Raw genomic sequence first — 23,181 nt, forward strand, 5'->3', positions numbered from 1 at the left:
GACTCAGTAAAGTCGACCATTGGGCGATTTTGCCTGGTACCCATGATGTACATGTACATGTATTGCATGCATAAGTAACCATGGAACATTGACTAGAGGTTGACAAATGGTCGCTGCTCAAACTTGCCCTATGCTGTTTCTCACTGTGGGGTTGCAGAGTTTGGCAGTTGATACATAGGCTATAGGCTCTTCAAATTTTATGGTTTGGAAATGCTATTAACTTTAAACCAGGGCTCTACATATGGATAATCAGTAATAAATAATAATTAACGTATTTTTAACAAGCCTTTTTTCCAAAGGATATAAAGCGCCAGGTATTTACTGCAAGGTGAGTGGGATGAAGTTCGAATTATGAGACTTAATCCTTAGCACCATGTAATGGTTTACAAGGTGCTGTGGCAGGGCGCAATATGCTGCCAATCCAGCCACAAACACCGGGGTGAACCCCTTCTCTTTTCAATAAGTGCACTAGGTTCTTCTACATGCGTTACACACCACATGGGACAAACGGCTTTACGTCCCAAAAGTGTCTTGCTTAAGGACACAAGTGTCACGACTTGGGGATTCGTACCCACACTCTGCTGATCAGATACACCAGAGTTTGAATTCGGTGCAGTACACCCAAGGGTTGCATCAGTACTTACCTCAGTCATCCGAGTCTCCATGCGGGCAAAGAAACCTTGTAACTTCTTATCATGCTCAACTGTCAATGTGTCATCAATCTTGGATATAAGTTCCTCTATATAAGGGCCAGGAGAAAGTAATTATAATAATAACAATAATAATAGTAGTAGCATCTTATATAGTGCTCAAATCCATCACTCATTGGCACTCATACTGCTCCAACATTATTACCCCCATGGCCAAATTTCAGAGAGCTGTTGAAGCAGAAAATAGTGCTTAACATTTATCTACTAAGCAAAGGAAAGCAGGTTACCAGTCACAAATTGTACACTAATGCTATTTTTGCTAATAATCTTGATTTGCAAAGCATAATTCTGTTGTAATAAAGGCACTGGACACCTTTGGTAGTTGTCAAAGACCAGTTTTCTCACATGGTGTATCTCAACATATGCATAAAATAACAAACCTGTGCAAATTTGAACTCAATTGGTCGTCCAAATTGCAAGAGAATAATGAACGAAAAAAAACACCAGTGTCGCACAAGTTGTGTGCTTACAGATGCACTAAACTGCTGGGCCATGACAAGCCACGTGTGGTGGGATTGGAAAGTATAGAAAGGTGTCGGGGTAAAATTTAGGCTTGGTTCTACACTTTTCTGTTGGCAACTCATAAGATCATGTTATTAAATTGGGCACTGATGTTTTGCCCCATAGCAGTCTTATAAAGAAGCAGAACCCTCTACTTTGATGACTGGATTCACCGACAGACATCACGGCCCAATTTCATAGAGCTGCTATGCACAAAAATTTGCTAAGCATGAAATAACCCTTGATAAAAACAGGATTCCCAAGCAAATTTCCATGTGATTTTCAGGATGAGCAAACAACAGCTGAATACCAGTAACAGGCAATATGCAACAATTAGAAAACTGATTGGTAATCCTGTTTTTATCAAGAGAAATTTCATGCTAAGCAAATTTTTGTGCTTAGCGGCTCTATGAAATTGGGCCCAGATCTTATTACCTTTTTGTTCCTGCAATCTTCTGAAGGTGATGTAGCGTTCAAACATGTGTCTTAATCTCATCTCAGGTACTTCCATTGTCTGAGTAATTATGTCAACTGTGATCTAAACAATGTAATGAAGAGGAAATAAAAGCAATCGTTTCCTTAGATCAAATTTAAGATTTTAAAGACTGTGGGTGACCATACTAAGATTTTAAAGACTGGTGACCATAAGCCACTATATTCAGATTTTAAAGAATGGTGACACTGGTGACCTTAAGCCACTATATTAAGATTTTAAAGACTGGTGACCATAAGCCACTATATTAAGATATTAAAGACTGGTGACCATAAGCCACTATGAGTAATTACTCAGTTTCGGAGAATTTTATATTTTTTCTTCGGGCAAACTGTGACAGCTGTTAACATTTCACCTGTTTGCAAGCAGTTTTTATTGTTCATTAATTTTAAGGACTTTAGAAAGTACTGAGTATACTGTGCTTTACACACATTGGTAAAACAAAATATCACGTAGTAATTTTAACATCTATTAAAGAGTTTAACACCCGTTTCAACCATGCGTTCCACACTCGCGCCAAACCAAATTATTGAATTAAGTGCATGAAAAGTTAAAGCTTTCCATGAAACAATTAGGAGCAACTGGCCGCGCTAGAAGTCAAAAGATCGATTGTTGCAGTTGTTCGGAACGACTCTGGAGCGCCTTGCTTCCAGATGTCGAGCTTGTCATGAGCTGAACCTAATGTAGATGTTATAATAAGTTTGCCTGTCTGAAACCAAAACTGATTCGAGAGTCCCTACTAATCTATTTGGTTCGGCGTCTCTGGAGCGCCTGTCTGAACCGGGTATTAGGTAACCATGACAGTCTTAGAGGTCTCCTTACCGTATGAAGCTCCAGTGAAATCTTATTCTCCTTCAAGGCTGATTCCAGAACAGAAAGATTCCTCAACTGGTCACTGACCTTTAACCTTAGCTGGCTTATATCTGGAGGTGCTTTCTCAACTCGCTGGAAAGAACAAAACAAAAGCTTGTAAACACTTACATGATGCTGCATAAATTGGTCTCATATTGTCAAAATCTTCAAAAACCTGTCTTAAAGACACTGGACACTGTTGGTAATTGTGAAAGACCAGTCGTCCCACTTAGTCTCTCGACCAATTGAGCTCAAATTTTCCACAGGTTTGTTATTTATGCATATATGCATAAATAACAAACCTGTGGAAAATTTGAGCTCAATTGGTCGAGAGAATAATGGAAGAAAAAACGCCCTTGTTGCACAATTGTGTGCTTTCAGATGCTTAATTTCGAGACCTCAAAATCTAATTCTGAGGTCTCAAATCAAATTCAAATATTTTAGTTAGAAATTGCTTCTTTCTCGAAAACTATGTTACTTCAGAGAGAGCTGTTTCTCACAATGTTTTATACTATCAACAGCTCTCCATTACTCATTACCAAGTAAGGTTTTATGCTTATAACTATTTTGAGTAATTACCAATAGTGTCCACTGCCTTTAACAAATATTTACATGTAACTAGTTTGGGGTTAAGGAAAATTGACTACATGTAGACCAAGATTTGAACCTTTAAAGTTTTCTTGAATACCTTTTTAATTCGGGGGGAAATATTTCACGGAAAAAATGGTCTGATATGAACTTCCTAATTAGTAAGCTTTCAGACTAAAGTAAACAACAATGTTCTTTATCTTTACCAATCTTATACAATACCTTTAAAGGCACTGGATACTATAGGTAATTGTGTAAACAAATTGTTAGCATAAAAACTTACTTGATAGCAATCAATGGAGAGCTGTTGATTGTATAAAACATTGTGAATTAATTTCTCACTAAAACATTTGAATTTGATTTCATGACCTCAGAATTAGATTTTGAGATGTTCCATTATAATCTGGCAAGTTCGATGACCAATTGAGCTCAAATTTTCACAGGTTTGTTATTTTATATGCATACATGTACATGTATGTTGAGATACACCAAGTGAGAAGACAGGTCTTTCGACAATTACCAATAGTGTCCAGTGTCTTTAAAGGTTATTCTCTCAACTTACCTTATTGCTCTCCATGTCCATCTTGAGTTGCGTCACCAATGTTTGCTGTTGGCGAGCTTGCTCCGCCATACTGCCTCTCATGAAACGGAGCTTTGTGTCTCGTTTCTTCATTTCCTCACGGAATGCTTGCTCCCTAAATAAACATAAACATCAGTGGTGTTTGAAACTTTGCATGGTGAGAAGAATAAGAAGTAGCTATAAATAAGGGAATAAAAGGGTAGCGACGAGTTCTTAAACGACCGTTTAAAACCGGCAGGGTCGTTGCCGTGTGCATGGCAAAGACCCTGCAAGGTTTTAAACGGCTGTTTAAGAACGAGTCACTACTCTTTTATTCCCATTCATAAATGCCCTTTTGTTCCAAAAACGTTAAACAAAATACAATTATAGACACTTTAACAATTGAAAATTCGAGGTTTCTTGTGAAGAATCTGTTTGATGCGCGTGGGTTGTGTGTACGCGCGCGCACTTAGAAATAGATTATGCGCGCGCTTACATATATAACGCACTGTTACTAATAGCTATGAATTGCGTTCCGCGTGATAATCTTGCGCGCGCGCCGGCCCGACACGCGGAAGCCAGCCAGTCTTAAATGTGTCTTTATCAACCGTTTAAACACCCCCACAAACACTACCTCATAAGAGATATTATATATGGTTGTACCCGCAAGTTTACTATTTAGTATTTATAGTTACCTCTTAAACATAAACATCATTCACTAAAAAAACAAAATTGAAAAGATGGAAATTTGAATCGGAATAAAGAATATTAATTTTGGTTTTACCCGTACACATGAAAACAAATCACAGGCATTTTACTCAGGCGGGATTCGAACCCATGACCTTTGCAATTCAACCTTTTCGACCTTTTAAAAACAAAATTATTCACCAAAATATTTAAATTGGTTTCATGTCATTTCTTTAAAGCCATTGGACCCTTTCGGTACAGAAAAAGAAAAAAAAAGTTCACAGATTTACAAATAGCTTACAGGGTTTACAGAAGGTAGTGGTGAAAGACTTTTCTTGAAATATTACTCCATGAAATGCTTTACTTTTTGAGAAAGCAGTAAAACAATATCAATTTTTGATATCGAGAATTAAGGATTTATTTTAAACACATGTCATGACACGACGAAACGTGCGGATACAAGGGTGGGTTTTCCCCGTTATTTTCTCCCAACTCCAATGACCGATTGAGCCTAAATTTTCACAGGTTTGTTATTTTATATAGAAGATGTGATACACGAAGTGTGGGCCTTGGACAAAACTGTTTACCGAAAGTGTCCAATGGCTTTAATGAAAGTAATAATAAGTTCCAGGATGAAAGAACTTACAATGACTTCATTTCTCTGTTTAAGCTACTGCTGTGAAGAATAAGAGCTTTGTGACGATCCAGTAAGGCCTTGTACTTTTCATCCTGAAGACAATAAAACAGGATTACACAAAAAATAATTATTATTGCCCCAATTCACCTGACGTCATCATCAGAATATTCTTGGATGCGCCTTTTTGGTGGTCAAGGCACTTTGCGTCATTTTAGGTGACGCGGCGTTCGCACGTAAACCTTTTGACCACAAAAATGGTGAGCAAGGCACAGTCACCGCGTGTAACATGTGTGCAAGGGGTCAATAGCTTATAATAGGACGATTAAATTCTGCTTAGGAATGGGAAAACACACAATTGGATGTTATTTTTGCAATAAATGTAATAGTTATGCCATACTTTTTGTTAAATAGGATTTGAAACTTTGCATGAAGTCAGTATAATCAAGACAGGTTTGCGGAAACACCATGAGTAGTGTTTGCTCTCGAAAGAACTGGCGGTTAACGACTCACCATGGGCGTCAATCAGGGGAGGGACAGGGGGACATCCCCCCATCTTTTGGAGAGTGGGGACGCAATATCAAATGTCCCCCCCCCCCCCATCTTTTTGACCATCTTTATCATGAAGCCTAAGTTTTGCACTGTGTAAACCCTGTATATGGGAATTAATCCTGTGGCAAAGGAGGGCGAGGGACACTATATCAAATGTCCCCCTCAAAATTGGCCCTAGATTGCATCACAGAGCATCTAAAATGCAAAATTTTCCCTGGCCCTTAATCGGGCCCGCACCCCACGCCATAAAGGCTTCTCACACCCATGCTCCATTGTTGACAGATTTGCACCTCCCCCTTGAAAGAGTGGAAGGGACGTGTTCCCCACCCCCACCCCACCCCATTTTCGAAGGGTGGGGGACACTCTGTAAGACCAAACCCTGTGTCCCACCATAGGCATCTAATCCTGGTGGCAAAGGATGAAACAACTTTTTGAAGGGTTGGGGACACCATATCAATAGACCCTTCCCGTGAAATATGTAAATTGCACATAGCGCCTGCGCACTAACATTTTGGTTGGCAAAATGAGGGAACATCGCGCTGTTTTGTACATGGCTAATGGGTGCGTGACGCAGACGCAATTGCGCGTCTGCTTAGTGCACAACTCTATGGCGTTTGCCAACCAACAGGGTCTGTACGCATGCGTGAATGTGATTAGCATATTTCACGGGAAGGTTCCATTGTTCCGTCTCAAAATTGGCCCTATAGATTGCATCACAGAGCATCTAAAATGCAAAATATTCCCGAGCCCTTAAGAGGACCCGGACCCATGCCGTAAAGGTTTCACACTCGCATGCTCACTCGTTGACAGACTTGCCCCCTAAAACTTGTGTCATAAATCTGCACCTGAACTTGATGCTGTTTTACTCAAAAGGTTCTACTGCTGTTCACGTTTTAAAGGCTTATGTTCTGTTCCATTCTGTTTGCCTCTTATTGGCCTAAGATTGCACCCCAGAGCATCTAGAATCTAAATTTCAAAGTTAGTCAATATTTAAGAACGCAATTAACACTTACGTTAATTCTTCTTGTTTCACTCAACATAACTTCAGTTGCATGAAGAAGTTCTTGTGCCTTGATTAAAGGAAAAAAACAAGCAAGTACAATCATTGTGTCATATCAGAAATGTTCATGGTCTCTTGGAAAAGCTTGCCCCCGAATCATTTGACTAAAGCAATTCATTGTACCAGAAAGTAATCAAATCTAACTCGCAAATGACTTGTTGTCAAAAACCGGTATCCACACTTTATGTGACCAATTATATACATGAAATAGCAAAACATATCAAAGTTTAAGCTCATTCAGACATCCGAGTCACAAGAAAAGAGTGAGAAACTCCTCTATATGTTTTCACTGTTTTCAAACATCCGATTTTGGACTTGAATATCAAAACTAAATGTTTTACTCAATAATAAAAAACCGCAGCATTTCAGTCAGAAATATTTCGTGGGAAATTTTCCACCATATATGGCAATCTTTATACCATGTATACCTTATATTAAATTTTCAATCTTACAAAGGTTATAAGTCTGTTTAATGCAAACAAAGACCTCTGAATAAAAAAATCACTACATTGGATTAGTATTTTTGAATATTCCTACCTTTTCCAGTTTTTCTGTAAGATAACCAATTTCCTTGGTCAGCTTTTCAACTTCTTGATCGACCTCTACCAGCGGGGTCAAAGTTCTCTGCCTGGGCATAAGTGCTTCTTTCAGTTCAAGACGCTTCAAAGAAATAAAATGTTAGTAGAAAATTAGTGGTTTACAGCATCCTAATTTAAAAAAAAAAAAAAGTACCTAAGGAAAATCTGTTTCTGAGGTTGATTTGAAGTTCTTGAAAGAAGTTGTTAAGTTCCATCATGAGGAAATTCAAGTTCCTATGTAAAATTTGAAGCCTTTAAGGAAAAAGTTAAGTTCCTGTGTGAAATTTGAAATCTCTATGTGGAATTTGAAGTTCCTAGGTGAAAACTAAAGTTTCTACATGTTCTAAGGAAAATTTGAAGTTTCTATCTAAGGGGAAAATTGAAGTTTATAGGGACAATTTTATGCAAACTATTTACCTACATATAATTTAGTAACAGCAGTTAAATTAAACTGCTCACACAAAGTTAGGAAACTTTTTTTAACCAAAAATATCTTTATTATCTATTACTCTCTTTGTATATGTTATATTATCAATGCAAAGCTGAAGTGTTACTCTTTCAAATGATGCCACATGTGCACTGATTAATGTTGCTGGACTTTGCCACACTAATGAGAATGAGGCAAAGTTGCAAATCAAATGTGCCGAAATTATCCATTTTGTGTTACTGCGTGAACAAACAAGTTGACACTGTAATTAAAACAAGCAAGACAACGTACTGTTCTTAATGCACTTTGAGACAAGTAGTTAAGTAAATACCCACACAGGTTTTTGTTTAAAGAAATGAGGGCTAGTGTGATCACTGGTGCAAATCTTTGTGTTTACCATTCATGGTTCTGAAGCTTGACCGGTTTGATTATTGATCATCACCTATTGACTGTTTAGTACAGATAATGGTAATTTTGGCACATTTGAATTGTGGTTTTGCCTCATTGTCATTCATGTAGCCAAACTCAGCAACATGTAATCATTGCCAATGTGGTATCATTTAAAAGAGGAGCACTTCAGCTTTGCATTGATTATAGATCATATACAAAGAGAGAAATAAATAATAAAGATAGTCTTGGTTAATACAAAATTTCCGAACTTTTTGTGAGCAGTTTAGGATGCCTTTTTACATTTACCTTGTTCATCAGGGCCTGTGCTATTTTGATTTCCAGTGATACCAGCACTGTAATATAAACATACCATTCAAAAAATTTGAGTTTTTTCAATAATAAAATGAAACCCCACTAGGGGTGCGTTCCACTCACAAGCCAACAATGCAAAGGTTTGCCAACTTATGAGCATGTTTTCAAACTCGATTGCGATGGTCAAAAAGGATGTTTGCAACATTTGCAAAATTCGGCAAGTGGTCCAGGAGGTTTAAGTGTATATTCGCCAACTTTTGAATATAAACAAAATGAGTAAAAAGGCCTGTCGTCTCCCACCGTAGATGTATGTTTAGTGTTGCTAATATTTTGAATGTTTTTCTTACGTTTATCAGTTTATCCTTTTTGCATATGTCAGAAAAACTAGAAATAAAGACTTATCTGACCTAAACCTGAACTAAACCAAATGAGAGTATTAGATACAAAGTGTTCCAGGTCATGAAATTCATATAAACACTGTCTGTGACTATTTTGTCAGCTCTACCAACCCTGTAGAATACCTTTAAAAGAGAGACAACAAAACTGCTAAAGAAAATAGCGATATATTTAGTTGTGATGCTTACCTTCAACTGCATTCCCAGCCATCTGACCCAAGATCATTTTGACATCAGTTGGTTTCTGCAAACATTAAACAAGACTTCGTATCAAATGGAGGGAACAATTACTAGTAATTCCTAATCACTTTTGCATAATTCAATATAAGTACATCCAAAGGTGACAAAATCAAAAGCGCATAAAAGTATACAAAATTAATATAGTGTTAAAGGCAGTGGACACTATTGGTAATTGTCAAAGACTAGCCTTCACAGTTGGTGTATCTCAACATGTGCCTAAATTAACAAACCAGTGAAAATTTCAGCTCAATCGGTCATCGAACTTGCGAGATAATAATGAAAGAAAAAAACACCCTTGTCACACAAAGTTGTGTGCGTTTAGATGCTTGATTTCGAGACCTCAAGTTCTAAATCTGAGGTCTCAAAATCAAATTCGTTGAAAATTACTTCTTTCTCGAAAACTATGGCACTTCAGAGGGAGCCGTTTCTCACAGTGTTTTATACCATCAACCCTCTCCTCATTTCTCGTCACCAAGAAAGGTTTTATGCTAATAATTATTTTGAGTAATTACCAATAGTGTCCACTGCCTTTAAAGGAAATAATAAATAAATAACTAGGAATGAACTATGTACAAGAATGGAGCGAGAGCATGAGGCTGTTAGAGTAAGCCCAGGCTTGTAGAAAACACCCTATATAGAGACAAAAATAAAACAGCACTCATGAACGAAGACAAGACAGACAATACGAACAACGACATTACAAAATGCTGAAGACAAAATACATGGAATTAAAATACCAGGCTAACTGAAGACAACAAAAGTAAATAGATAAGTAGTGAAGTAGAGAAGAAGCTAAGTAACATAGTGAGAGAGGAGGACTCATTTATACGAGGGCTTAAATTCAGTTTTGCTTACCTCTTCAATGGAAATATTGTGTAGCTGCCTCACCTCATGTGCCGTGTCAAGAAGACCTGTAAAAGGTCATACAGTTGCTGTTATTTATGCCAGTTAATCATTTCATGGTGTAAAGTAAATCATCAACTACATGATGACAATAATATAAAAATAATTTATTTTGAAAAGGATTAATTTCAGAGTGGAAAAATTATATAATTTCATTCTTAAAGCCATTATACACTTTCGGCACAGAAAAAACAAATAACTGACAGGGTTTACAGAAGGTAATGGGAAAGACTTCTCTAAATATCAAGATATTTATATCTTCAAGCGTTGAAATACTATTCCATGAAATGCTTTACTTTTTGATAACATTAAAGCAATAATCAATTCTCGTTGTCGAGAATTATGGATTTATTTTAAACACATGTCATGACACGGCGAAACGTGCGGAAACAAGGGTGGGTTTCCCCGTTATTTTCTCCCGACTCCGATGACCGATTGAGCCTAAATTTTCACAGGTTTGTTATCAGTTGTGATACATGAAGTGTGGGCCTTTGGACCATACTGTTTACCGAAAGTGTCCAATGGCTTTAACCAACTTGTTGTGATACCGCCCTCTTTTGAATCGTCCTCCTTCAGCCCATGTTAGTTTCCCATATGGGGGACAGAATCTCCGGCGGAGAGATTTCCCTAGGACTCCAGCATTCAATGGTTAGAAATCATTACCTTCTTTCTCTAGTATAGCAGCGAGTCCGTCTTTGAAACGATTAACAGCCCTGAGGAGACGGTTACTCTCCTTCAAGATGTTTGCAAGTTGTATCCTCATCTCATTCTCTTGCTTCCTCATTGTAGCATCAGATCTTGTAAGATAATAACAGCAAGATTTCACTTTGACAGTGAGATTCATTTTGGCAGATTTAATTCAACCACACTTACATCTGCATCAAAGATTAATGCACACCGACATAGTGTAACAGACCAGTATCTGCACTTTATGTAACCTAAAGTATACAGGTACATAATGGCAAACATCAAGTTTTGGACTAACAAAATTAAAATTGTTGTATTCATTTCTCAAAAACTATAGCATTTCAAGCAAAAATGTTTACCGTAAATTTATATCTTCAAGCTTTGAGCTGACCCTTCAAGGCAAGTTATAACTTGCCGGGTTAAGTCCCTTTGCTAGGGAGACACAAAACCTGTGCCTCGGCCTCAGGGACTAGTGCCTTGAAAAAAATTCATTCATTTAAAAAGATTTAGCCTTTTTTGAGGTTTGGCAGACACTATATGAGTGCGCTGTTTGGTTTGGGTGTATACAGACAAATTTACCCAAACCCAATAGTGTCAAAATGGCTTATTGTTCAGAGCTATTCTAATTTCTCACCCAAAGTAAGCCCCATATCTTACCAATGCTGTACAAGGCCCCTACCTTACCAATTTCTGTTTGTTTGTTTGTTTGTTTGTTTGTTTGCTTGTTTGTTTGTTGTTTGGTTGTTTGTTTGTTTGTTTGTGTGTTGTTTGAATGATCTTCCCGCAAAGGGAACTTGGCAAACTCCCACAAAGGGATATTAACACCAAGCTGGCAAAAACTAATCTCTCTCATACAAACTTTGGCTTAACGTCTATGATTCTGAATTACACAAATCAAGAAATTGTGATTCAGTATAAACTAGACGGCAATACTTATTCCAGTCATTGTGAAATCAGTGGTTAGCTTGGTAGGATTCAAATCCACAACCTTGTGATTGCAAATCCTGAGGTCTAACCACTGGACCGCGAGCCCCCTTTCAAACCAGTGTTGTGCAAATCCTTACAAGCCTTTCAAATCTGTACAGGGTTCTGCAGCGTCTTTCAAGATTTACTAGGATTAATCCTATATCTCGATTTGGGACAAGTAACTTGTCTTAACTTAGGATGGGTTCAATACGTCTTGACGTCTATGGATACAAAACTTAAATCGTCTTCAGATTAATCTTATGTTAGGAACAATTTGGTGAAATCAACATCTGATCCAAGCCCTCACCTTTGTTTCTCCTTGGTAAAATGCTCCTGCAGTTTATGTAATTCTACTTCGTGTTCCCCCTTCACACGAGACAGCATATTACGAACCTCAGCTGAAGCCCCAGATGGTGGGGCGACATCCTTGGCTGGAGGTGCATGTACATTAGACAAGGCTGTAGATTGCTGCTTCATATTGGCAATCAACTCCTCCATCTTTGTCTCCTGAAATGATCAAATCAAACGCTAATTTTTAAACAGGTCACAGATTTATTCAAAAAGAAATCAAAAATGAGAGTTCCTTCCTGAGGAAATTAATTTGTAAACCCAAGATCCCGTTTTTGTATTATTAAACAAAAAAAGCTCATCAGATACCAATGTAATGAGGCAGCATGAGTGAAGCTCTGTTAGAGAGCCACTGGGGGCTGCCGCTCCAATCCCCAGGGACCCAACTTTGGCTTCTCTTGCTCATGAGTCAGATATTAACGAGAGAGGAATATCAAATTCAGGGCCCACTGCCTAAAGGTAAGCACATTTTTGTGCTTACTGTAGCAGAAAAATTTGCTAAGATGCAAGCGTATTTCACAGGGTAGCAGAAAAATTGGGCGGCCATATTGCGCGTTTAATATGGATTTGCATTGCGACGTCATTTATATTTGTGCAGTAAGCACCGAAATGTGAGCATGCCTTTTCGTGTGCTTACGGTTAGCGGCACTATGAAATGGAAGTCGCACAGTAAGCACAAAATCGGCTGCTATGCAGCGCTATGAAATTGGGCCCGGGCAAGAGAGCCCTAGGGCTGTATCTGAATAGGGGGCTACAGCCACGGCTATGACTATTGCTTGCTAAGGATGTCATTGTTTAACGAGAAGACAAATCATTCAAGAAAACAATTGCCAAAGAAGGACTTACACAACCAACAAAACTAACATTGCACACAGGCCTACTTTTGTCTGAGACAATATTCTTTTGTAATATGCACTTTTTCATCAAGAGTGAAAATGTGTTCATTTTCAAATGACTTAAAGGAACACGTTGCCTTGGATCGGTCGAGTTAGTTTTTGAAAAGCGTTTGGAACCGTTTGTTATAAAATGCATATGATTAGAAAGATATTTTAAAAGTAGCATATAATGATCCACACAAGTACCACTTGAAATTGCGTGGTTTTCCTTTAACCTCGTCGACAAACATAGTCGGCCATTTATGGAAGTCAAATTTTTTACTCCCATAAAAGGCCGACTACGTTTGTCGACGAGGTAAAAGGAAAACTACGCAATGTCGAGGCCAATGTGTGATTGGATCATTGTATTATAATTTTAAAACATCTTTCTACCCATATGCATTTTATAACAAAAAATTACAAACGCTTTTTAAAGACCAACTCGACCGAGTCAAGGCAACGTGTTCCTTTAATACTAATATTGAATGGCTACAAACCTGCAGATGAATTGTCTCCTCTTTCACTTTGACAAGATCCTTCAGACGAGTGATGTTTTTATCCATACCCTCCACCTGTAGAAAAGGACACAAATTACGATTTCATGATTTCACAAATGTCAGAAATTACTGTTTAGCGATCTCATTATCTTATTTCCTGGTTCATGACGCGACTCAACTTTACAGGTCGGGTCATGGGTGGTTTTTGTCAATGTAATACTGATTTGTAGGCAAACATAATAAAGAAAGATGCATTTATAAGTGAAAGTTTCAGCTGAAGACAGTGTTTACTTGCTAAGACATTTCTGGCCGCAGCATTCGCAAGAAAACCAACACTAAGAAATCTGATAACTGATTTGTGCAATATGGTACCGCAATAAAGAGCCATGGCCCATAAAACCTGGTAGCACTGTTTTCCTGCAGATGAGTAGTGTAATTAAATAACAAGTCTGTGAAAATTTTGACTCAATTAGTCGTCAAAGTTGCAAGAGAATAATGAAAGAAAAACACCCTTGTGCACAAATTGTATGTGCTTTCAGACTGCCTAATAAAATGCTTCATGTGGCCTAAAGTCTGTTAATATTTGAGTGAGAAATTACTCTTTCTAAAAAACTACTTACTTCAGAGGGAGCCGTTTCTCTCAATATTTAAAACTATCAAAAGCTCTCCATTGCTCACTACCAAGTGAGGTTTTATGCTAACAATTATTACAAGTAATTACCAATAGTGTCCAGTGCCTTTAAGGGAACATTGTTATATCAAAGAACTCTCTCTTGTTCTCTGTTATTATTATCGTGATTAGTCTAACCTCTTGCTTGTATTCTTTAATCCGTTGTTGATATTGATCTCTCATGGAAGTCTGCTGTGACTGCTTAGCCTCGCTCTGAAATTGTGTAAGGTCCAACTGATGGGCGTGCTCCTCCAGTTGCTCTGTGGGAAGGTAGAGAGTCAAATGTGAAAGGGTTTTGATACCTTTTGTAGATCAAGTTTTTGGCAACAACATGAATCTCTACTCACTGTGAATGAAGATGTTTGGTACAACTTACCTGGAAAAGTTTCAGCTTCATAAGTGTTTGAGACAAAAGTGAAAATCACAGAGCAATGTTTTTGATAGAGTCGCGTAAATTATTTTTGTGCATTGTTATACTCATTTCTGAAAAACTACAGCACCTCAGCAAGTGATATTTTAAAGGAAGCTTTCTACAATCATTATCTTCAAACCGCGTATGTTTAATGTAAATCTGTAGACTTTGTGTTTTGAGTCACATTAAAATTAGCCAAACCCTTTAAGGACCAGCTCGAATTAAAACGGCAGCTGCGTTTCACCAATAAGGAAAATGAGTTTCACAAATAAGGAAATTTATAATGTTCGTAACAATAATGGACATTTGTAGTGTGCAAGGTCTATCAGAAAGTCTCTCCTGGCGCATAGAAAAGAACTCTGCTAATGACGATACTGAAAGCCAAGACAAAACAAGTTAGCTTTGACGTTGGAGAGAGTGTCTTCTTGTCTTAGGTTCAGTGGAAGAGCATTCCAAAGAGCTGGCCCAGCATGTGAAAAGATGGTCTCCCCAAGTGTGTGCAGAATAAGGGGTTAATGAGGAGCATATTAGAAAAAAAGAAAACAAATCAAATGAGAGTAAATGTGTTTGAATTTGTAACAAAACAAACATTTGAATACCCTTTTAAAGACACAGCTGTCGATTTCACAAAACTCTTCTTAACTTAAGACTTATCTTAGGACTTAGAACGAGTCCCAACCTTGCACTGTAGCATGCAGACCTTAAGATTAATCCTAAGTTAAGACGAGTTACTCGTCCTAACTCGAGATAAGACGAGTCCTAACTCTTTGTGAAATCGACGGCTGGACACTATTGGTAATTGTCAAAGACCGATCTTCCCACTTGTTGTATCTCAACCTATGCATAAAATTACAAGACTGTGAAAATTTGAGCTCGATTGGTTGTCGGAGTTGCGAGATAACTATGAAAGGAAAAAACACCCTTGTCACACGAAGTTGTGTGCTTTCAGATGCTTGACTTCGAGACCTCAAATTCTAAACGAGGTCTCGAAATCAAATTCGTGGAAAATTACTCCTTTCTCGAAATCTATGTCACTTCAGAGGGAGCCATTTCTCACAATGTTTTATACCATGAACCTCTCCCAATTACTTGTTACGAAGTGAGGTTTTATGCTGATAATTATTTTGAGTAATCACCAATAATGTCCACTGCCTTTAAGAACTATGCAGATTTTTGGGGGGAGAATCCTTTCTTTTATCAGAAGTTACTCAGAAATCTAAGGAATACTCAGGAATACTCAGATAGCTAAATTTGAAAATCTGATGTTCTATGCTTGAATTGCGAATCAGCATGAAAATTAGGTTGTTTAACCCAAAACAACCCAGTGTAAATAATCCTTTGTATTTTGTTCCAACCTCATTATATTTGTTCAAAACACTGTAGCACTCACGTCTCTACACCAATCTGTAATATTACCTAATGTGTCTCCCAGTTGCCCTTCGAGGTTGTCAATCACTTTGTTCAGTTTAACTGCAGTATCCTTCAAAACAAAAAAGTTTGACAATCCTTAAATAGATGTTAAATTTGCATAGGGGATAAAGAGTATTAACTTTAGTTTTTACCCATACAAACCAATGCGTGCTAGCACTGGATATTCAGTACTTTCCCGAGTTGTGTGAAAACAAATGCATTTTACTCGTGTGGGATTTAAACCCTCAACCTTTGCAGTTCTGCAAATGACACTGCCCAGAACTGCATAGTTCGTGGGTTTGAATCCCACCTGAGTAATATACTTGTGATTTTTCTCAAAAAACACATGCACTCCTGAACAAAGAGTGACAAAATAGGGAGACCGCCAACTGTAGGGCTAGAAAGCTCAGTTGGTGGAGCACTAGCAGGTTAATCCGGAGGTAGCAATTCAAACACTGCTCTAGTCAACTTTTTATTTTCAACCTCAAATTAAACTTAGTACAAATAAAATTAAATGTAACAATGTTTTTTTTTACCTCCGCATCGATCAGCCTTTCCTGAGAAAGTTCAATTTCTTTGTGCAATTCCTCTTCTCTCCCTTCAGCCTCTGTCTGAAATTTCTTAAACTCCTGCAGCAAACGGGCTGTAAATCAAAAACAATAACATCAGAGGCCAAATTCATAGAGCTGCTTTAGCATAAAAAATTGCAAAACAATCTTAGCAGAAATGAGCAGGATACAGTCATGTGATGTGACATTGTAGTTTTGCCTGTTTGCTGGTAACCCTATTCTGGTAAGAATAACTTTGTTGTGCTTAGCCTCTTTGTGTGCTTAAGCAGCTCTATAAAATTGGGTCCAGTTTAACAGCATGATGGAAATCTTAGTTGGCTATTTGTCTGGATCTCTTTTATGTGAAGTGACACTTTTACCAACTTCGGTGAGGCGCAACAGATGAGAAACTCAAGTTCTGAATATAACTGGAACGGCGAACCGCATGGCTGCTTTCAAATAAATTTTAAAAAAGGCTGTGTTCCTATTGGACTATTTCTTCTGCTACCATGCAGAAAGTTTCTGAGACTGGCTTTGGCGTAATTCGTTCCTACCTGGACTTTCCCACACTGGATATTCCGCGATCTTGCATAGCGTTTGACAGCGTGGTCACGGTAGGGTTTACAGCAGGGGCTTCCCTTTCTGGACTTTTTAGCGGCCATGTTATGTTACCTTGGCTGCGCGGAAGTCTTCCGCGACATCTGTTAGTTTTACATCACAGTTGTTTACCAATCATCCCCATTGGATTTAATATTGTCTTTCTACAGAAAAGTCACTTTACTTTAACCCCAAAAAGTAATGGGAACACAGCTTAGGAGACAATAGTTATATTGTCACAAGACACAGCTTAGGAGACAATAGTTATATTGTCACAAGACACAGCTTAGGAGACAATAGTTATATTGTCACAAGACACAGCTTAGGAGACAATAGTTATATTGTCACAAGACACAGCTTAGGAGACAATAGTTATATTGTCACAAGACACAGCTTAGGAGACAATAGTTATATTGTCACAAGACACAGCTTAGGAGACAATAGTTATATTGTCACAAGACACAGCTTAGGAGACAATAGTTATATTGTCACAAGACACAGCTTAGGAGACAAAAGTTATATTGTCACAAGACCTCACCCTTAGGCCGGATCGATCCGAATTGGCGGCTACGGCTACGCCGCATCATCATGCATTGAGGTATAGGACGCCCTTAGCAACACCCCTGGCAACGGTCGTAGCCGCAGCCGTAGCCACCAGTTCGGACGCGGCCTTACTTACCATTTTCTTTCTCAGCAGCTTTGATTGCAGCCTCTCGCTTCGCCTCTTCCTTAGGGTTGGGTTTCTTGACTTCTTTGGCTTTGTCCACTGTGCTTTTCATGGCCTTTAGTTGCTCTTGCAATTCTTTCTGAAAAAAACCCATAGTGTTTTAATAACCACTGAACTATACCCATGGCAACTAAGACCTGAAACAATCAGTGTACCATACCCATAGCAACAAATGTACTATAACCGTGCCAACCAATGTACTATACCCGTGGCAACAAGGTAGGGATATCCTTATAGTCATATGGTAAGGGTACCAATAGCAACCAATGTACTACATTTGTACTAGCCAATGTACTAAACCCATAGCAACCAATGTACTATACCGTAGCAACCAACTATAACAACAATAAAGACTTGTAATGCATAAATATCCACCCTTCTGTGTTCAAGGCGCAGTAAAAAACGAAAACAAAAAGAATGAACACAGACAAAATACAACAAATGAACCACATACACAAAGCAATCAAACTGTTAACCCTAAGTCTTGGCCTTGCAAAAGTTTACCATTGACTTTAAATTTTCCAATGTAAGTGCTCTTTACAAAACAAAAATGGCCTTGTCCTCTTTAAGGTTAAATCTAGGCCTGACTAACTTGAGCTAAGAGACTTTATCTTTTGGAAAGTTAGTGCATCACAAAACTCAAGTCAGTTGGTCCGGAGCCTAGCTCTATGGTTGGTCTAAAATAAACACAAGAAATCATTATTTCAATGAAGATAAACAAAGAGACTTACAATTTTGACATTTTTCTTTTCAGTGAAGTTCTCGAGTGCCTCAAGCCGTGTCGTCTTCTTAATGAGTTCTACGTCTAATTTCTCATTCAGTTTGTTCAGATGGTTAGTGCTGAGCTGTCATTTAAATCAAACATAAATCATATAAATATCAGTTGGAGTTGCGAGTTTCCAGACAGAATTGACAAAAAGATGTTGAAGTAAGTACTTCACAAATTAAGTTTAAAGGCAGTGGACACTATTGGTAATTACTCAAAATAATTATCAGCGTAAAACCTCATTTGGTAATAAGTAATGGGGAGAGGTTGATAGTATAAAACATTGTGAGAAAAGGCTCCCTCAGAAGTGAAGTAATTTTCAACGAATTTGATTTCGAGACCTCAAGTTTAGAATTTGAGGTCTTGAAATCAAGCATAATGAAAGCACACAACTTCGTGTGACAAGGGTGTTTTTTTTCTTTCATAGTTATCTCGCAAATCCGTCGACCAATCGAGCTCAAATTTTCACAGGTTTGTTATTTTATGCATATGTTGAGATACACCAAGTGAGAAGACTGGTCTTTTACAATTACCAATAGTGTCCACTGTCTTTAACTGAGAAAAAATAACAATAATCCGGGCACAATTTCACACAGCTGCTTAAGCATAAAAAAAAATTGCTCAGCACAACAAAATGATACTTACAGGAAAAAGGTTACCACTTAAAAAAAACATTTTACAGTACATAATGTAACTGATATTCTGCTTAGTTTTGCTTAGCGGAATTTATTGGCTGTGCAAAATGCCAAAATCTTTGCTTGCGATCATCACACTAAACGGCAGTATACACTATAGGTGATTGTCAAAGACTAGCCTTCACAGTTGGTGTATCTCAACATATGCATAATGTAAAATAACAAACCTGTCAAAATTTGAGCTCAATCATCGAAGTTGCGAGATAATAATGAAAGAAAAATAACCCTTGTCACACGAAGTTGTGTGCGTTTAGATGGTTGATTTCAAGACCTCAAATTCTAAATCTGAGGTCTCGAAAACAAATTTGTAAAAAATTACTTCTTTCTCGACAACTATGGCACTTCAGAAGAAGCCGTTTCTCACAATGTTTTATACTGTCAACCTCTCCCCATTACTCTTCACCAAGAAAGGTTTTATGCTAATAAACATTTTGAGTAATTACCAATAGTGTCCACTGCCTTTAAGCTTCAGTTACATGTAGTTCATTTCACAGCCTCTGACGCATTTTACTGCATTAGGCAAGGTTTTTATTTCAACTGTGCTGCATTTGCAGAGTGCCTTACAAAAAACCCAATGGTTAGGGTTTATGAGTTACTGACACAACTTTTGTTGAAGTTTTAAAGTTCCCCAACAAATTAGATTTACTCATTAAAAGTTTGAAGTTTTTCTGAATTTGTTTCTTGTTACCCCCAGTTCCAAAATCTGCTCGCAGAGTTCCATATTTTCCTGATTCCTTCTCTCCACGGCAACGGACATGAAGTTAAATTGTTTCAGTGCGTTCTTGATCACTGTAGCACAAGAACAGAGTAATCGCTGAATCATCATTGACAAGACCAGAACGCAAAGATGGGAGATAGGCTCCTGAAAACCATTCAATTTTCCTTTTTTTCTACTAGGGTTTTAGATCAACACATCATGGCCCAATTTCAAAGCGCTGTCATGCTTACTAAAGGAACACATTGCCTTGGATCGGACGAGTTGGTCTATAAAAAGCGTTTGTAACCGTTTGTTATAAAATGCATATGATAAGAAAGATGTTTTAAAAGTAGAATACAATGATCCACACAAATTTGCCTCGAAATTGCAGGGTTTTCCTTTTACTTTGCGAACTAACACGGTCGGCCATTTATGGGAGTCACCATAAATGGTCGTGTTAGTCGACGAGGTAAAAGGAAACCGTGCAATTTCGAAGCATGTTTGTGTGAATCATTGTATTCTACTTTTACAACATCTTTTTAACCATGTGCTTTTTATAACAAACGGTTACAAAAGCTTTTCAAAGACCAACTTGACCGATCCAAGGCAACGTGTTCCTTTAATCGGTAAGCAAATTAGCAGAACAATTTGCTAAGGTGTAGCAAATTCCACAGGTTGGCAAGAAAATTAGGCGGCCATCTTGCTCATTCACTGTGGATTTGCATTGTGACGTCATTTTCATTTTTATGCAGCAAGCACCGGAAGGTAAGCAGGACTTTATGTGTGCTTACGGCTAGCAGCACTATGAAATGGAAATTGACAGTAAGCACATAATTGGCTGCTAAGTAGCATGTAGAAATTGGGCCCAGTCAAGGGGGCCAACCTCGGCTTGGGCTCCACTCGCTGCGTACACAGTAAGAATGAATCGGCCTATACATTTTTGGAGCAGTGTGTATTTTGCATGCGGTAGTTTGAACATCAGCAGACGGAGCCTGGAGCCAGAACCAAACCCTTGGTTTAACAAAGACCCAGTTAGGGACTACACTGGTCAACAAGTCGTTCAAAGTTTGCCGTTGTGATATAGTATAACCCAAAGACATTTGACAAGACCAAAACTAAGGTAGAAACTTTTCAGAATATTTAGTTCCTCTTTACATGGAGTCATAACAATCCTTTGTTCTAAAGCCTGACCACATCAAAAAAAAGGTCTTCTTTTTGCCTTGTTTTACTCTGTAACCAATGAATGCTCTGCATCAAAGTGTGTGCACATTCTTAATTTTTTGTGAAGTCTTTTTATTATTTATTATCGTATTATTATTATTTTTTTTTTTTCAGGCTCAATAATTTCAGACAATCCCAGCCCTATCCCAATAGGCCCCAGCCAACGGGCCTCGTTCAATGTTGGCTCGTATTGCACAGTCTCCGCTTCAACTGTGGACAAGTGGTTAGACTGCAGGACTTGCAAGGTTGTGGATACGAATCCCCAGCTAACCATTGATTTCAAAATGACTAAAATAAATATTGTTGTCTAGTTACTGAATCACAATTTCTTGATTTGTGTAATTCATAATCATAGACACTAAACCAATGTTTGTATGAGAGAGATTGGCTGTTGCCAGCTTGGGGTTTATATCCCTTTGTGGGAGTTTGCCGAGTTCCCTTGATGGGAAGATCATTTAAACAAACAAACAAACAAACAAACAAACAAACAGAAAAACTGGGGTTAACAACATTGAGCAGTGCGGTAATCTTCACTTATGAAGCAGAACTAATAAGGAAGAAGAAGAAGAAGCGTGGAAGCAGGGAAACGGGGGAGCATATGTTTAGTTTCACATGACCCAATCATTTCAGCTGGAAATGGAGCTCAGCATAAGAATCTTTGTATACGAATTAGATTTAACATACTGTTTCTGTCGTTGTTTGTTCTTGCCATTCTCAAAGTGTCATCGAGTGCTTTCTTCACTTCTTGAGCTGCTGCTTGCCAGTTGGCTGAATCGGCGAGCAAAGCTCTTTCTGTTCAGGGTGCAGATAACATGGGAGTCACAGGATTATACAAAATACATCCTTGAGAATGGTAATAATGTCTACAAACCTTTAAAATAGAAATGTCCTTTGCAAAATGAAAATGGCCTTGCCCTTTTAAAGTTGAAATTCCAGCCGTCGATTTCACCAAACTGTTCCTAACTTATGAGTTAAGTTCCATATCCAAAGGCACAGGACACATTGAACTCGTCCTAACTCAAGATAGGATTAATCCTAGCGTTTCGTGAAATCGGCTGCAGGCCTGTCTTTCTCATTCTAAAAACTGTGTGGTCAGGCGATATTATTGTTTTTTAAAAGGGATTTAAAAGTGATTTGAAATTACCGTTAAGGACTTCTTGAGCTTCCTTGGTCTTAGCTTTGACTGCCGCTTGTCGTTGTGTAGCGAGACTACTAAAGGCTTGTTTCAAATCAGAACCTCCCGCATTGGATCTGAAATCAAAACAAAATATATAAGTCAAAACGTTGAGACCAATTTAAGAACTGACTCCGCGGTAGTACAGTTAATCACGATCCTATATTAAGCTAAAGTAGTAGTCCCAGCCTATTTTCTATACCATCCGCCCAGGTAATAGTTAAAAAGCAGGACAGTTCTCTAAGAATAAACTCTATCTGGCAAGTAGATACACACATGGTGTTACCACAATCCAAATATAAATTGATACCTCACCATGCAATGCCTGAAATCATATATATATATATATATATAAATAAATAATATCTATGGGTGTGTAGCGGTGAAAAAGGCCCACTAACGAAAAGTCAAAAATCTACTTAAAAACTGGGACGGAAACAAAATCTTGCTCTTAAACAGTGATTTATTTGTTAAACTCCAACAAAAGCCAACAACTCAAAATTAATTGCCAAGAATTAAAATAACATGTGACTGTGACTTTCTCAAACAAGATTAATTGGTTCTTAAAAAAATGCTTTAAGATCAAAAAAAGGAAACACAAAACAATTTGTAAATAAACACTTATGCAATAAAAAAAACCTTCAAAGAGACTGATTAGATATGGAGTAAAAAACAACCCCAAAACAACGATAAAAAACAATGAGTAAAACCGGAAATGAGAAAACCGGAAAACCCACACAGCACTAAACAGTGAATTACTCTAAAAATACAGAATTAACATGGACCCGATTATTGAGCAGATTACACAGATGGGCAGGAGTGTCCAGTAAAAGTACATGCTTTGTCTTAGCTGCCTAAATGCTCACAGTCCTCATGGCTTTGGTCTACACCGCCAAGACAATGCTTCAGCCACAATTGAGTCAGGGCACAAAGGTAAATAATAGTCTGGTGCAATCTCTACCAAAAGTAGCCTGAGGGCAAGGAAGTTATTCTGGGAATGTACTCTTATC

The 23,181-nt window shown here is 38.0% G+C and overlaps 1 protein-coding gene across 1 annotated transcript in view; it reads right to left on the reverse strand.

Moving 5' to 3' along the window:
- The window catches only part of LOC117291365 (myosin heavy chain, non-muscle-like), a 29,516-nt gene that overhangs the window by 4,026 nt on the left and 2,309 nt on the right, over nt 1-23,181 (reverse strand). The window contains exons 4-24 of the mRNA XM_033773014.1: nt 22,142-22,248; nt 21,682-21,789; nt 19,768-19,868; nt 18,350-18,463; nt 17,571-17,697; nt 16,283-16,389; nt 15,753-15,816; nt 14,063-14,184; nt 13,255-13,329; nt 11,842-12,041; nt 10,545-10,678; nt 9,834-9,889; nt 8,928-8,982; nt 8,338-8,384; nt 7,174-7,296; nt 6,590-6,646; nt 5,037-5,119; nt 3,707-3,839; nt 2,527-2,649; nt 1,647-1,749; nt 645-739 (exon numbers count right to left, since the gene is read on the reverse strand). Of these exons, the coding sequence (XP_033628905.1) occupies nt 645-739; nt 1,647-1,749; nt 2,527-2,649; nt 3,707-3,839; nt 5,037-5,119; nt 6,590-6,646; nt 7,174-7,296; nt 8,338-8,384; nt 8,928-8,982; nt 9,834-9,889; nt 10,545-10,678; nt 11,842-12,041; nt 13,255-13,329; nt 14,063-14,184; nt 15,753-15,816; nt 16,283-16,389; nt 17,571-17,697; nt 18,350-18,463; nt 19,768-19,868; nt 21,682-21,789; nt 22,142-22,248 (2,134 nt within the window). The remainder of the gene's footprint in view (nt 1-644; nt 740-1,646; nt 1,750-2,526; nt 2,650-3,706; nt 3,840-5,036; nt 5,120-6,589; nt 6,647-7,173; nt 7,297-8,337; nt 8,385-8,927; nt 8,983-9,833; nt 9,890-10,544; nt 10,679-11,841; nt 12,042-13,254; nt 13,330-14,062; nt 14,185-15,752; nt 15,817-16,282; nt 16,390-17,570; nt 17,698-18,349; nt 18,464-19,767; nt 19,869-21,681; nt 21,790-22,141; nt 22,249-23,181) is intronic.

Source organism: Asterias rubens, chromosome 6 (genome assembly GCF_902459465.1).
Source record: "Asterias rubens chromosome 6, eAstRub1.3, whole genome shotgun sequence".
Classification (NCBI taxonomy): Eukaryota; Metazoa; Echinodermata; class Asteroidea; order Forcipulatida; family Asteriidae; genus Asterias; species Asterias rubens.